This window comes from Kryptolebias marmoratus, linkage group LG20, assembly GCF_001649575.2.
Source record: "Kryptolebias marmoratus isolate JLee-2015 linkage group LG20, ASM164957v2, whole genome shotgun sequence".
Taxonomy (NCBI): Eukaryota; Metazoa; Chordata; class Actinopteri; order Cyprinodontiformes; family Rivulidae; genus Kryptolebias; species Kryptolebias marmoratus.
In genome coordinates this window covers 24,486,351-24,502,217 of record NC_051449.1, presented here as the reverse complement: position 1 = coordinate 24,502,217, position 15,867 = coordinate 24,486,351, and the positions used below count along the sequence as shown (strand labels likewise).

General features: G+C 38.8%; 1 protein-coding gene across 1 annotated transcript in view; it reads left to right on the top strand.

Moving 5' to 3' along the window:
- The window catches only part of si:ch211-207d6.2 (sickle tail protein), a gene marked incomplete in the record, with an annotated part of 93,134 nt that overhangs the window by 57,878 nt on the left and 19,389 nt on the right, over nucleotides 1-15,867 (top strand). Inside the window, 3 exon segments of the mRNA XM_037982015.1 lie at nucleotides 7,010-7,157; nucleotides 7,240-7,483; nucleotides 11,377-11,488. Of these exon segments, the coding sequence (XP_037837943.1) occupies nucleotides 7,010-7,157; nucleotides 7,240-7,483; nucleotides 11,377-11,488 (504 nt within the window).

The window sequence follows — 15,867 nt, the reverse complement described above, 5'->3', positions numbered from 1 at the left end:
TTTTGTCTGCAGTGACAAAGATATGCTATTGGAGCTGGAATTACTGCGGCTGCGGGCACCAGACTTGTCCTCAAGTAAATACTCATTAATGGATTTAATGTGGGGTTAATTTAATTACCTTGAAAGAGTACTGTTATTTTTTATTACTACCTCTTTGAGTCAGGAGTTGGTAATTTGTGGCATGCTGCCTTCCTTAGATACGGTAGCAATTTTTCAGGTTCCTTCCTCAGAATCAAACCCTAATTCCCTGTTACCTGTGGTCACCATGGTACCATAGTGTGCCATCAAAAGTTGATAGGACAAGCCCATCATTTCCCATGATGGGCTTGCCATGCTTCAGGTTATCTAAAGTCACCAAAGAGGCCTCCCATGGGTCACCCCACATGGGTTTTGGATCTGACAAATACACGCATTCCCGGAGGTCAGCACTCATTTGCCCGTATTAGCTCTAGAATTGCCACAGTTATCTAAGTAATGGTAGAGCTATCAAAAGAACCATAACTGATTTAATGACCCATCTGCAGTTTTACTATATGACCATGTGTGCTGAGACATGCATGACTTAATCTTTGAGACAAAAATATGATACAAGCAGGATCAACCAGGTTGCCCCCATGCTTGATCAACTGAGTTGGGGGCTAGGGGTCGATGTGGAGGCTGGGGACCACCAAACACTGGCACCAACCCTAGGCTTAAGCATCAGCAGCTCCTGCTTCAGTGTTCAAGAAATGTTCTTTGCAGAGGCACCACCACAAAGACAAGGCACAGTTCCTGAGAGGGAATCAACCACATTGCACAGGGCTCCTTTGGAGTGTGGGCCTTGCTGCCAAGATTGGGGACCTTGGGTGGAGGCCAACATCTGGCACTCACCAGCCACAACTGGGCCCTGGAGGAGAGCCTGCATGCAGAGAAACTGACCTCTAGAGTGCTGGCTCTCGGCAGAACCAGAGGAGGTCCAATAACAGACCACAAATGTTGTTTGGTTAGTGAACGTCTGTGTTAAAGAGAACTTGATTTACAAAGCCAACACTTCATTTTCTAAGTTCTCTCAAAAAGCCAATTCCAGAAATCGGTTTTCATAATGTGGCACAACCTCCTCAAAGTGCCATAAGGCTCACCAGTCACCCCTTGACTGCTAACACTTAAAAGTTGTCATGGGGAGGTTGACTCCAGCTTTAAAAGCAGCTTCCCTTCACTGATAATTTTTGTAGGTGTTTACCAGTCATCCATTGATTGCTATGCCTGAAGTTGCCATGGGAAAACTTGCCATTTCCAGCAAGCTGCTCCATCTCCAGAGTTTCAGGCCCGAGGACCCCCCAACACCAAGCTGGCCCCTCTCCAGAGCCTCTTCCAGCAAGCTGCCCCTTCTCCAGAGTTTCTGGACCTGGGTCCCCTCCACCAAGCCACCCTTCTCCAGAGCTACAAGCTCAGGGCCCACTACACCAAGCTGCTGTCTCTCATGAGCCCCAGCCTCATGAAAGAAAAAAAATTGTGTTTACCTGACATTCCAACCAGACTTTATCTGCTGTGCCTGTAATCATTGTGAAAGAGGTTGCCATGTCTCCAACAAGCTGTCCCAGCTCCAGAGCTCTCAGCCCGGGGCCACCTTCATTAAGCTGGCTCCTTTCCAGAGCTCTTGGCCCAGGGGCCTCGTTTATCAACCTGCCTCCTTACCCGATCTCTAGGCACAGGGCCCCCACAGGGTTGGAGCTCCAGGCTTGGGGCCCCTTCCACCAAGCTGCCCCCTCTCCTAACCTCTTGACCCAGGGCTCCCTCCACTAAGCTGCCCACTCTCATAATCTGCAGGGCCAGGGTGTCTTCTACCAAACATCTCCTTCTCATGAGCTGTTGGCCTTGCTCCAGCAGAGCTTGCCGGCAAGTGCCTGGTGGTGGAGCCTTGCATTGCAGAAAGCCACCTGTTTTTAGGCCCACCATCTTTGAAAAGAATTGTTGATGTTGAGTGCTATATGAGCCAAATGGCTTGCTGGGGAGGGTCCTGGGGTATGCTGATTCCTGGCAACATAAATTAGACCTAGGAACATGAAATGTCCTCTCGCTGAAGTAAAAAGTTGGAACTTGTGTGTGAGGTTGAGTGATACCAACTAGATACAGTTGGGCTCACCTCTACACACAGCTTGGGGTCTGGAACCCAACTAGTGGAGAGGGGCTAGACTCTTTCTTACTCTGGAGTTACCCAGGCAGAGAGGTGTCAGGTGGATGTAGTGAAGTGAAGTGGGATTTATTTATATAGCACTTTTCGGCAACAAGATCAACCAAAGCACTTTACAACAGAAACAACAACAGAATCAAATACAGCAGGTACATAATCAAAGACAGAAAAAACACATCAGTCATGTACAATCTAAGTGAAATATAGGATAATCTAAAAGAAATCACAAAACCAGACTATTCTAAACATGAGCTAACACAGTCAAAATAGTAGCTAAAGTAATGTTAATTAAATCATAATCAAATATAAAAATAAAGAAGTAAAAAAAACATCAATCATGTATAATCTAAATGAAGTATAGGATAACCTAAGTAAAATCATGAAACTAAACATATCTAAACATGAGCTAAGACAGTCAAAATAGTAGCTAAAATATTCTAAATAAAGTATTGACAAAGTTAAAGCTGAACTAAACAACAGTTAGGAATCTAACAATCTAACAATATCTGAAATATAAACTAAACTAAACTAAACTAAATGTACAGGACCTTAACTAAATGTACAGGAAGGCTAAATAAGCTAAAACATGACAATGCTAAAACTTATGGTACAGAAGATTTTCTAATAGTACCAAAGGCCCGCTAAGCAGCCAACATAAGAATTACTAACTAGAAAGCTTCTGAAGAAACTTAGAACGGGACTGCATGTGTGCATGTTCGTCCCGACTGACTGTCGCTGTAAAAGCTGATCCGTTGAGTGTTGACACACGAGGAGTACAGCTGTCAAGTTTGAACTTTGAACTTATTATATATATATATATATATATATATATATATATATATATATATATATATATATATATAATAAGTTCAAACTTGACAGCTGTGTGTGGTCCTGTAACAACACCAGTATCGAAATAATGCCAAAATAACTGTGAGAAATACTAACACAAATAAACTCTTAAAGACTGCAAGAATATCATTTCTAAGTATATCATTGCAAAATCAATGTAAGTCACAGAAACCCGTGTTGGTGACTGTCCTTAAATGTTTATATGAACTGAACTGTTTTTATGTTTTTGAAGCCAGCATTCTGATCCACACTCCCTTCCAGTAGGTGGCGGTAATGCACTCCAATGTTGTTTCCTACCACCATTAAATCAAAGAAGAAGAAAAAGCATGTTTTTAGCGTAGAGAGGCTAAAAACTAGAAGCTCGAGAAGAAGCTAATGTTGCTAAAAGTCAACTTGTTGCCTGAAGGGGCTTGTTGTGAATAAAGTATAAGCCGTACAGTTTAAGCACGGACATTTTCAGAAAGAGCAGAGAAAGACCTTTGTTTTGATATATGTGTTGTTTCTGTAGGAGAAATGTTCTGCATTTTATGAGCTTTTTTTTCAAAGACAGAAGGCGAAACTAAGCTAATGTCGGCGGTATCACGTCGCATTCGGTGGAGTATACCATCTGTAAATAAATGTAACGCACAGAAACCAGTGTTGGTGGCTGTTTTGAAATTCTCAGATGAACAGAATATTTTTTTTTAACCAGTATTGTGATCCACACTCCCCTCCAATAGGTGGCGGTAATGCACCCCAATGTCATTTCCAACCACCGTTAAATAGAAGAAGAAGCAGCATGTTTTTAGCATTGAAGCTAGTGATGAAGCTAATGTTGCTAACAGTCAGTTTGTTGCCTGAAGGGGCTCGTTGTGATTAAAGTATAAGCCGTACAGTTTAAACACTGACATTTTCAGAAAGAGCAGAAAAAGGCCTTCTTTTTGATGTGTGTCATGTCTGTAGGAGGAGTTTTCTGCGTTTTATGAGTGTTTTTTTTCAAAGACAAAATGCGAAACCGGTATCACGTCGTATTCAGCGGCTAGTAGCGACAGAAGTCTACGGTTTCCAGAGAAAACATTGGTAGTACCAGAAAGAGGTGAAAAATACGAACGATTTGATATGAAATGTAGGTACATTTGACCCAAATATGTGGGGTCACGTGACCGCCACTCTAAGCTGCGCCGGTGTTACACCATATTCTGTGACCCACCGTATCTTGTGACCGTACCACTTCCGCATCAGAATACATACTTTTTTGCAATTTATGTCGCCATTTGAACTCGAAATGGCAAGAACAGTAATTGCCTGCATTACCATATCGAGCCGGTCGTTTTGATATAACTTTTGTGTGGGCGCGTTGCCCCGTGCGAGCCGCATTGAGGGTAACGGAAGAATAATATATAACTAGAAAGTTTCTGAAGAAACTTAAACAGGACTGCGTGTGCATGTTCATCCTAACTGACTGTCGGTGTGAGAGCTGGTCCGTTGTAGACAGGCGTTATGAAATGCTAATCATCGACACACGAGGAGTACAGCCGCCAAGTTTGAACTTCCTACTGTGCAGAGTTTCAGAGCTGGAGCTCAGGGGCTCTTGTGAGCTTGACCTCTGACCTGTCTTATCTAAGCTTAAAAACAAAAAATTAAGAGTCATCCAGGTTTTTATGTCTTTAAGACATGTTTGTAATGTAAGTAACTGATTGGATTAATCAGGTTTCATGGATAAATATAACTGAATGTCATCAGCACAACAATGGAATTGTATTCTTTGTTGTCTAATAACTTTATGGAAAAATCAAGTAAAGGGAGGAGGGAGCCTAAGCAGGGGATAGGTGTGCAAGTTAACAATGCGTAATATGTAACAGGTTTTATGTACTGTTTCTATTTTAAATAAAGGTAAGATTATGCTGTGACCAGGTTGTTTTAAGACAAAATAAATTAATGCTGTGATCAGTTATTAGACCGATGAGAGTCTAATCTTGCTCCTGGATTGTCAGTATTTCTTTTGAGAAACTAATAAATTTGGACAGACTTTTAGAATTGAGAACTGCTACATTTGAAGTGGAACGGAAGCTGTCTGACCGAATCAGACCTGGTCCACCCCCCAAAACTATCTACTTGGCTTACATGGTTTTCAGGACATCACCTGGACAAGCAGCAGTTGATTAACATGCAGCTGAACTTGTCATCGATTAGAGAGGGATCAAAAGAATGAAGATAAAAAATAATAAATGTATAGTATATGTGAATGTAAGCATGTATTAGTTAATTGTGATTATTCAAGCTTTTCTTCATATATATTTGTTAGCATTTTTATTTTATATCAATGTATTTTTTTAAAAACTGAAAATAGTTTGGATCCTCTTCTATTTCAACCGTAAGTGTATTAAATAATGTAATACTACAGTTAGATGCAAAATGTTTTTAAATGTTGTTCGTGTCCTAAACATTAAAAGTTAAATCTTATTAAAGAATTTTAACTACCCCATTATTTGTATGTTTCCTGGCAGCAGATTATGAATTTACATTAATTTATTTTATTATGCTCACATGAACTGAAGGGTTTTGTTTTTAAACGAGTATTGTGATCGACACTCCCTTCCAGTAGGTGGCGGTAATGCACCCCAATGTTGTTTCCAACCACCGTTAAGTAGAAGAATGGGCACGTCCTACTGAGAGGATATGGTAAATGGTAAATGGCTTGCACTTTATCTAGTCCAAGGACCCAAAGCGCTTTACACTACTATCATTCACCCATTCATCCACACTGATGGTGGTAAGCTACATCGTAGCCACAGCTGCCCTAGGGCGGGCTGACCACCACCAGTAGGCAAGACAGGTGAAGTGTCTTGCCCAAGGACACAACGGCTGAGACAGCCAGCGCGGGGGCTCAAACCAGCAACCCTCCGATTACAGGACAAACCCCTACCTCCTGAGCCACTGCCGCCAAGGCAGACCTAGTACTTGCTGGAGGGATTATATATCCTTGTTGACCTTTGAATGCCTTGGGATCCCGCTGGAGGAGCTCGAGAATGCTTAGGGTTTAGGGTTAGAGTCATTGTAAACTACAGAAATGAATGGAACTCAATAAAATGTCCTAATATGGATAGAAATGCAAGCTTTTGTGTGTGTTATTGCCAATGCTAATGTTATTTCTATAGCATCTTTAAAACAAGGTTGACCAAAGTGCTTTGCTAGGTGGTTAAAAACAAACAGGAAAGGCCCAAAATCCATACAATAAAATTACACATAAAACCCAGCAAATACAATTAAAATAGACTAAAAATAAACTAAATCAAGAAAGCACTACAACATAAATGACCTGATAGGACTCAAATGGGCCTCAAATTTAAAACCAATGCAAAAATGTGAGTTTTCAGGCAGAATTTAAAAGACTATGGTCTCCAGAATATCAAGGGGCAAGTTGTTTCAGTCTTGGGGCTGCCACTTCAAAGGCCTGATCCTAAATTTAGCCTGCAGCTGCACTAAGAGCATCTGACTGGATTATCTCAGTGTTCTTTTAGGTTTATAAAGGCAAGCAGTTCAGTTAAATAATTGGGTGCTAAACCACTTAAAATCTTACAAGTAAGTGAATATTCTTAAAATCAATACAGAAATGAATAGGCAGCTAGTATAAATCTGTTAAAACTGGAGTGATATGTTGTCGTGCCTTGTATTAATAGATGTGCAGCAGCATTCTGAGCTGACTGCAGGTGATGAAGAGAAGATTGTTTAAGGCTAAAACAAAACAAATTGCAGTAATCCAGTCTGAAGGATAATAAAGACATGGACAAGTAATTTGAGGTCTTTTGGAGGAATGTAAGATTCTGCTTTGGCATTTTGATGTAATTTATAAAAACTGGTTTTGACAACTGTTGACACTTGCTTCTCTAATTTTAAAGAACTTCATAAAAACACTCAAGATTTGGATTTCCCCCAACCCACACATCATATTCCAAGGTCAAACAGTTTTGTGTTAACCAGTCTGTGTTTTTACCATTTGTCTGCTAGATGAGCTTCCAATGCTGCAGACAAAGATGCGTTCGGTGCTGAGGCTGGAGGTGAAGGCAGTGCATTTCCTGAAAGAGGAGCCTCACAAGATGGACTCTATGTTAAAACGGGTCAAAGTTCTGACTGGAACTCTCAGCTCCCTTCGCAGGTACTTAGCACAATCATTTCAAAATTAATTGCTTGCTTCAAAATAAACTTTGACATTTGTTTTTTTCTTCTGATTCTAACAGGCATCTGTCAGAGTCAACCAGTTCAGCTCAAGTGGAGGCTTTAAAGGTCTTAGACAATGGTCCTCCAAACACCCAGAATCCATGCAGCTCTCCCAAACCCCAGCCTCAATACTCACTCAGAATGCCCCTGCCTACCACCTATCTTTCTATGAGCCAAGTTCAGGACAGTGTCATCTGTCACCCCTACCAGCACCTTAACAACCTTTCACTGACTCATGAACATGATTCACCCATAGTAACTAAGGTACCACAGCATGATTTGACTTCATAAAGTGCTGCATTTAGTATCATTGGCAAAATGTATAATTATACAATTTAATTTTGTTCACTTCCCATGCAGACTTTTTATGTTCATCTGACAGTCCGGTCTTAGGTTACGGGTCAGGGAGTAAGATTGTATTATTATTTAAGATTGTATTTTGATTGGTCATGGTCATTTTGCCTTGGAAAGAAGAAAAAGTAAGAGGAGTCCACCAAAAAGGGCAAGGAGCCTTTTAAAAAAAAGGTATCAGGCATCTTGAAAGCCACAATAAGTTTTGGAAATTTTTACCTCTCGGTGTGACTCCACCACAAAACAGTTATTTGTCTGTCACTACCTGCTGCAAATCACAGTTGCTTAAATGTCAGACATAGGGCTGTAACAATATACTCAATTCACAAGATGAGACAAGATCCTTGGTTTACAAGAATAAGATGAGATTTTAAACAATATTCTTTAAAAAAAGCTTTAAAGATAAAATTTATTCTGAAAATCCCTTTTATTAAACACTCTTGGAAAATGAAGCCATATATTCTTTTTTGTCTTCCATTTTAGCACCTTTTTTTGATGGCTTTCTAATGAAAATATTTTTACCACATTAAAACGGCTACAAAAACCATTAATGAAAATCCAGACCCTCAGTTTCATACAATTCATCGTAATGTGGCAACCTCAGGGTGGCAATAGTTTTTCTTAAGTTATTACCTTCAGAAGTACACAATGTAGCAATGCCACCTTGGGACTTTCACCCATGGAAATAACTAGTACCAATAAGGCACTTCAGTTCATTCTACAAGGAAACAGGAGACGGTGTTCTAACAACGTTCAATAAGTTACCAAAAGAATAGAAAAGTAATCAGGACTGAGGCTTCCAGTGGAAAATGGTAAAATAAAAGTGGATGGAAAAAAAAATCATCCAAAAGCTTTTAGTACACTGCACACAAAAAGTGGAAGGGACCTGTCAGCCACAGCGCACAAAATAGGGGAACCAGCACCATAGAAAAACATGCATACCACTCCAACATTAGAAGGCGATGCAGCACGCCAGTCACTTCTACCTGTTCTACCTTCTACCAGTTAATAAAATACCAAAATCCAAAGCTGCCAACAAAGAAAAGAGATTCTACCTACCTCGCAGGTAAAACTAACACTGATAATTTATTACACAGCAACTCCGTCAGGTAACCCGGAAGTCAGGAGTAAGTGCAGAGAGATGATGGCAGAGGAAATGAGCCCTCTTTTTATAATGCACCTTTTACTAGACATTAGCCAGCCAATTCACACCACTGCAGTCAGTCTTCCTTGAAAATAAGGATAATTGTCATTCTGCTTCCTATCCCACACCCCCAAATACATTGGCGCCCTGACAGTTAATCAATTTAGACTAGACATAAAGCTAATCCCAGGGCCTAAAAACAGCCATCACAGCACTTGACATGACACCAGGTGGGTTTACAGCTGACTGTTCAGATCCTCCCACTGACCTAGGAAGATGATAAATGTTAGAGTGTTGAGCTGCCATCAACGGTTAGGTCTGTTGCAGGGACACTGTCACTTCACTAGTAGCAAGGTGGCTTGCTGGTGGAATGGCCAGGGGAATGGATTGTATCTCCGTCCCCCCATGAGTAGGATCTACAGAAGGACCAGGCAATATAGAAGCTGGAGCAAGTGTTGGACATAACAGAGGTATGGTTGGTGTCACTGCTGCCACATGCATTGAGGCTGACAGAGGAGACTCCTTCCTAATAAACAAAAGATCACCTTCCATTGACACCTCTTCCTCTGATAGTAATTGGTCAGGTGAAAAATGATAGGACACCGTCTTACCTGGAGAATCATCCACAGCCATCAACATGGTACAGTGAACGTTTTTCTTTTTTACCTTGGTTTGGTCATCCATTAATACAATGGTGTACATAGGACCTCCACTCTTTGGTGACTTCAGTATTTTATATACTACAGAAACTCACAATTCATGGATCTTGTGGCAGCCTCTCACACCTAACTCTTGTAGCAGCACCAAGTGACCTACTTTAAGTGGAGCATCTTTGACATGCTGGTTAAAGTACTTCTTCCTGTGCTCAGCTACCACTTTTAATTGTTCTCTGGCACCTTCAGAGGCCATCTCCACCACTACCTACAGGGTCATGAACTCTACACAACACAGAGTTAACTCCTGTTCATCAACATCTGGAAGAAGTAATGCTGTGAAAGTAAAGAGCTGAGGCAAATAGGAACTCCAGTCCCACTTTTTGAAACAAGCAGTATGCACAACAAGATGTACAACATCCTGTTAAACAGTTTGAACTGCCTGTTACCAGCTGGATGGTATGGGGTGGTACAGGATTTCTCCGTTCCATAAAGGGCAAACAGCTGCTGAACATGAGCACTCTTAAAGTCCCATCCTGATCCAATGAATTTAGTCAGGAACACAAAAACTTTTAGAACCACTCTGTCAACAAAACCTGAGTCATTGTAAAAGCACATTGGTCACGAGTAGGGATAGCTAACATATACTTGCTAAAAACAGTCATGACCAGGACATTCTCCAGCCCATTACAAACAGGCTCCAACACAGTACAGTCCATTGCAAGAAATTTGCTGATCAAATGTTGCACAGGTAACCAGGACGTCAGGAGAGATTACAGAGGAAACAAGCCCCCTCTTTAAAATGACCGTATACTGGTGTTTGCAAGCCAATTCACTTCAAATTACTTTCCAGCAAAACACATTTTAGACAAGTTAAAGACTGTGTCATCTAGAATCAAAAAAAAAAAAAATCCTTTTGTAAAAAAGAGCTACCTTGCACACACCTGCCCAGGGATCTGTTATCAACAGAAAAAAAAAGTCTTTACATGGTACCAAGTGTGCGCAGATCAACGGCTGCATCTCACTGTTCATGAATGCTCAACTGAAAAGAATTTCTTGGGCATCAAGTGAAAAAGTTTTTTCTTTATCTTAAAAAACAACAACACAGATGACAGAAAACCAGGATTACATGAACAAACCCAAATATGAACATGAGTTGAGTTCATTAGGACATCTAGTTTGAAATACACATGCACTTTCTTGGACTTTAAAGGGGACATTATGCAAAATTCACTTTTTACATGTTTTTGTACTTCCATTTGGGTATCCAAGTGCAAAACAAAACAAACAAAAAAAGTATCACTAAATTCTACACCCCCTTCCCCTAACTTTGAGTTGGTTCAGCTGAACACTGGTAGCTGCAAACTCACAGCTCAGACACCTTTCAGCTGTGGAGATGAGGAAATAAAAGCTGTATTTATAAGCTTTTAATCTATGCTGCATTTTGTCTGGCTATCAGTCAGAGAGAATAGAGTAAGAACATTGAGATCATGCTAACACAAGATACCTACAAGTTTATAAAAATGGTAATATAAAAACCCTTTATTGCACCTGTCTCCCACATTAAAACACATTAAAATATTTGTTAGACCAAGTAACCATGTACTGTGAACAGTACAATTGCCTACACTTATGCAGACACAATTACATCCTTGATTTTGCTCTGACATCACTGAATCAGACTCACACTCACCCGTGGGTACAGCACCTATTATTTTAAATTAGATTTCTCTTTAATTATATTATTTTGCATTTTATAAACAAACAATGACAATTAAAACTTGTGAAAGAATTCTTATTTTCCAGCATTTTTTTTCACACTAGGTTATTTTTCTCAACTTAGGCAACTTTAACCATTGAGTATGATTAGTAAAATACTTTTTTTACTTCTGTCCGTACAGGTAAAAGGGTATGTTCTACATTGTAGTCCACAGTTTGTAACTTTAAAAGTAGTTCTTTATATTTAAACCATGTTTAAACAGATTAACCATGTTTTCCCTTCTCAACAGACTACAGAAAGACAAACTCCAGAGTGCAGTTGGAGTGCACAGAAGGCCCAAACTATTGAGTCCATCCCTGATGAATCTGATGTCAGAGAGGGTTGCTCTGTGACTTTGCAAGGTAGGCCTGTAGAACCCCTGTCATCCCATCAGGCCTGTAGCTTGAATGGGTTTTTAGACTTGATTTTTTTTAATGTCATTGCACAAAAGTATCATACTTCTGTTGAACTTAAAGAACACAAACACAGTTTGTGATGAGGTGAACTTACATACTGTGGGAGTTCAGATCAGGGGCGTGGCTATCGGTGGGCATGGCACTTTTTGATAAGTATTTTTTTAAAATGTTTTGGTCAAACCTTGAAAGTAATAGTATTCACAATCTTAGTGGCTATTATAAGATCTCACACTCAGAGTATGTGATGTGAATAATAATAAATAAAAATACATTTAATTTATAATGCCCTTTTCATCTTGAGATCTCAAAGGACTACAAAGGGGTAAAAACAAAACACACAGTTACAATTAAAAAAAAATAAAAGAATAAAAGAGATTAAAATAAACATCTGAGAAAGGGAACCAAAAATTTTGCTAAAAAGAAACGTCTTAAGACCTTTTTTAAAACAGTCAGTTCACTGTGATGCCTTTAGAGTGTCAGGGAGGGCATTCCACAAATGTGGAGCAGTAGCACAGAAGGCCCTATACCCCATGGTCCTCCATTTAGTTCTGGGTATATGGAGAAGGTTTAAGTGGGTGGTGTGGAGTGAGCGAGTTGTGTTTTGTGGGTTAAGGAGTTCTTTGAGATAGGTGGGGACATGTCCATAGATGCATTGGTGTGTAAGGAGGGAAATCTTATATTCAATCCTGGTGGAATCTGGAAGCCAGTGAAGAGAGTGGCCATCTTGAATTGGATTGACTTCAGATGTTACAGTTGTAGATATACATCCAGTGATTACCTTCTGAAAGATATGTTGCACATTGAGTCGCACTTGGAATATATTGTGATTTACTCTTGGCTATAACCACAGAAAATATCTGTAAATTGACTGAGTTATAGCCATTTTTGTGTTTTCTAAGGTCAGTTGGCTATGACAGCCATTTTAATTTGGCTCCAGTAGGTAATCACTTGTAAATGTACATTGAATGATTATTTCCTGAAAATTTTATTTAAATTTAGGCAGTGGTTCATGAGATATTTTGCTTACAGACAGACAGAGCTGACTTCAAGTAGTTACTGGAAAGGTTTTAAACAGCAAACCCTGTGTTTGGCTAAAATTGTCTGATGTTGATTTGGGGGCTTATGTTGTTGGTTGCATTAATGTCATTTGAGGTTAAATTACAGTGACCGACAGGTGCAAACATGAGGCGAACTGGCAAAAAGAAACATTTGCAGAATGAACTCCAAATGATTAAACATGCCACAAGACATGAATGATGCATAAATAAAAAATAAAAATGTCAGAGTTTCCTGCCTCGTAAACACTATGGTTGACTTCGTGACCATCAACAAATTACCATACCAATGACACTTAAATAAAAATAATAACCTCCATTTCATGAGAACATTTGACCAGTTAATAATGAGTTATTTCATTAGACTGGAAAAATAATTGTATCTAATTGTATCTGGTTTTAAAGCATTTCAAAATAAGAATATTTTGAAATATTTAAAATATTTTTTGTGATGAAAAGATTAATGATTAATGTTGAATTGTTTCATTAGACTGGACTAAAAAGACACATCAACCTAATGAAACAATTTAGCATCAACTTTTCATCACCTGGTCTCAAGACATGGAAGATATTGAGAACTTCAAATTTTTCATAAAAATAATAATACAAAATCTAAAATGCTTTAAATTCAGATAAAATTAGGTATGTCTTATTTGTCCAGTCCAGTGAAACAATTCAACATTAACTCTTGGTCAGATATTCACATTTAGGTTATTAATTTTTATTTTTCAAGTGTCACTGGTTTGGTCATTTGTTGATGGTCTCTAAGCAAACCACCATGTTTACGAGGCGAGAGACTGAGTTTTTTATTTATTTATTTTTATTAGGAAGACACAGAGGTGAGGTGACAGTTATCTCACTGCCTGAACATTCGAAGATGGCGGAACTAATAAACACCCTCTTCTGAGCTCGCAACTTACTGCTCTGGAATTTGAGCTTAATACCAACATCAACCATAAGTCAGACAAATGGAAAGTGTGTATCTTCAACAGATGTTATCCACTTTATGCGAAAAAAATCAGTAAATACTCCAAACACAGACTAGGAAAAGTAAGACATGGCGAGCGGAAAAGCTATTGCTAAACTAACCATAAACCAAGCTAGTTTGGCTGACCATGAATATGGACGAATGAAAACTTCTAACCCCTCCGGTAAGAGGAAAAATTCCCCTATTTCTACAATCAAATCATCAACTCTACCTAATAAGATTAAAACAACCCAGGTCCAGTCAAATGAGACCCTCGTCTGAGCAATAGAAAATTTGACCACAAGAATTGATACTTTTGGGGAGGAGCTGACCAAAACTTCCACAATGGTAGTTAGCATTGCTAAGCTGGTGGAAATGATGCAGTTGATATTAAAGAGTGCAAAGCTAAGCTAAAAGAATTTGAAAAAATAATACCCCAACTCACCAAAAAAAATAAAATAAAGAACAATATGAAAAACTAACAAAGCTGGAGAGCTGCAACAGGTGATGGAACCTCAAAATACATCGTCTACAAGAAAAAGATAATGAAAAGATCTGTGAGGAAATCATCTGCAGCCTATCAGAAATTGCACCACAGTGGGCTTCAACTATGGATACAGTTTTTGACAGCGTTCACAAACTTGGCAAACAAGAGATGGGGAAAAAAACACCAAGTCATCATCCAGTTTGTCATGAGGCTTCACTGTAATGAGATCTGGAGGCTCACAAAAATTCCAAATTCTACAAAGCTGAGAGGCTCGAGCTGCAGGGAAGACCACCTACTATAAAGGTCCATTCGGCTACATCAACGGTAAAAGAGTCATCATAGGCATCTAAGGAACCCACTCGCCATGTTGTTGAAATACACCAAATATAGTTGCTGTTAAGTTTTATAATCAAAGCGACATAACTGAAAATGAGAAAGGGTAAAAGATAATTTATTTAAACTCCCTATAAGACAATTTTAAGTTTTATGAAGCATTCTGTTATGATTTTGGTTTACATTTACTGTTAAATATGTCAGTGTCCCAGGGCATTCAATTTCAATTTATTACTTAGTAGTCAAAACTTACACTTCTCTTCTTTTTATTTATTTATAATCATTTTTATTTTTTATTTTATCATTTTTGTTATTGGTCATGTCTTTTTTCAACTATAAACTTTCTGTTGTTTCAGTTAATGCTAGGGGTCTGAGAGACTCTATAAAACGTAAAGCAACTATTCTATTCTTAAAACATAAAAAACTACATTGCTATCTTCTTCAGGAAACTCACAGCAACAGTGCAGATGTAACATTTTGGTCAAACCAATGGGGGGACAAAAAATGTTTTAGTCATGGCACAAATAGGTCAGCTGGGTCACTATTCTTTTAAATAACTTTCCTGGGAAAGTAGTTAGCACTAAAAAAGATTTTTTTATATTAGGTAATATATATGGATACAATAATCACAACCAAAACAAAGGATTAATTATAGAGTTCAGCAACATTTTAAAAGACCTGTCTCAAAATCAAAACTGTGATATTATTTTTGGAGGAGACAATAATATGGTAATGGATGAATGGCTGGATAGATGCGAGATTTAAAATCATTATAAAAATTCCATTCTGTTTAATTTCTGTAATGAGTTCAAGTTGAATGATATATGGCGTACTCTACATCCAGATGCCCACATTTTTACATGGCGCAAACCTGATGGAACAGTTAAATCTAGATTAGATTATTGGCTTGTATCGGAGTTTACACATGACTTAGAAGTTAATTTTACTAATTCTGCTGTGCCTCTTACAGAACACTGCCTTATCAAACTCACTTTAACTCCTACAAATGCACAAAAGAGTAACAAAGGATACTGTAATTGTATTTAAATCTTCTCAAACACGGCTCTTTTTGTCAAGATGTTAAAACAACAATTAATGATATAAATTCAATTCAATTCAATTCAATTCAAAAATACTTTATTAATCCCAAAGGGAAATTAAATGTTGACGTAGCTCATTTAAATCAAGGAGTTATTATAGATGGTGATGGCTGTGAGCAGGAAAGATCTCCTGTAGCGGTCCGTTTTACAGCTAATCTGAAGAAGCCTTTGACTAAAGAGACTCTGTTTTCCGATGACGGTCTCATGAAGAGGATGGTCAGGGTTGTCCATGATTTCCCTGATTTTATGCAAAATCCTTCTTTGCATCATCATCTCCAGAGGTTCCACAGTCATCCCCAGAACAGAACCAGCCTTCTTTATCAGGTTGTTGAGCCTTTTTAGGTCCCTGGCTCTGATGCTGCTGCCCCAACAGATGATGGCAG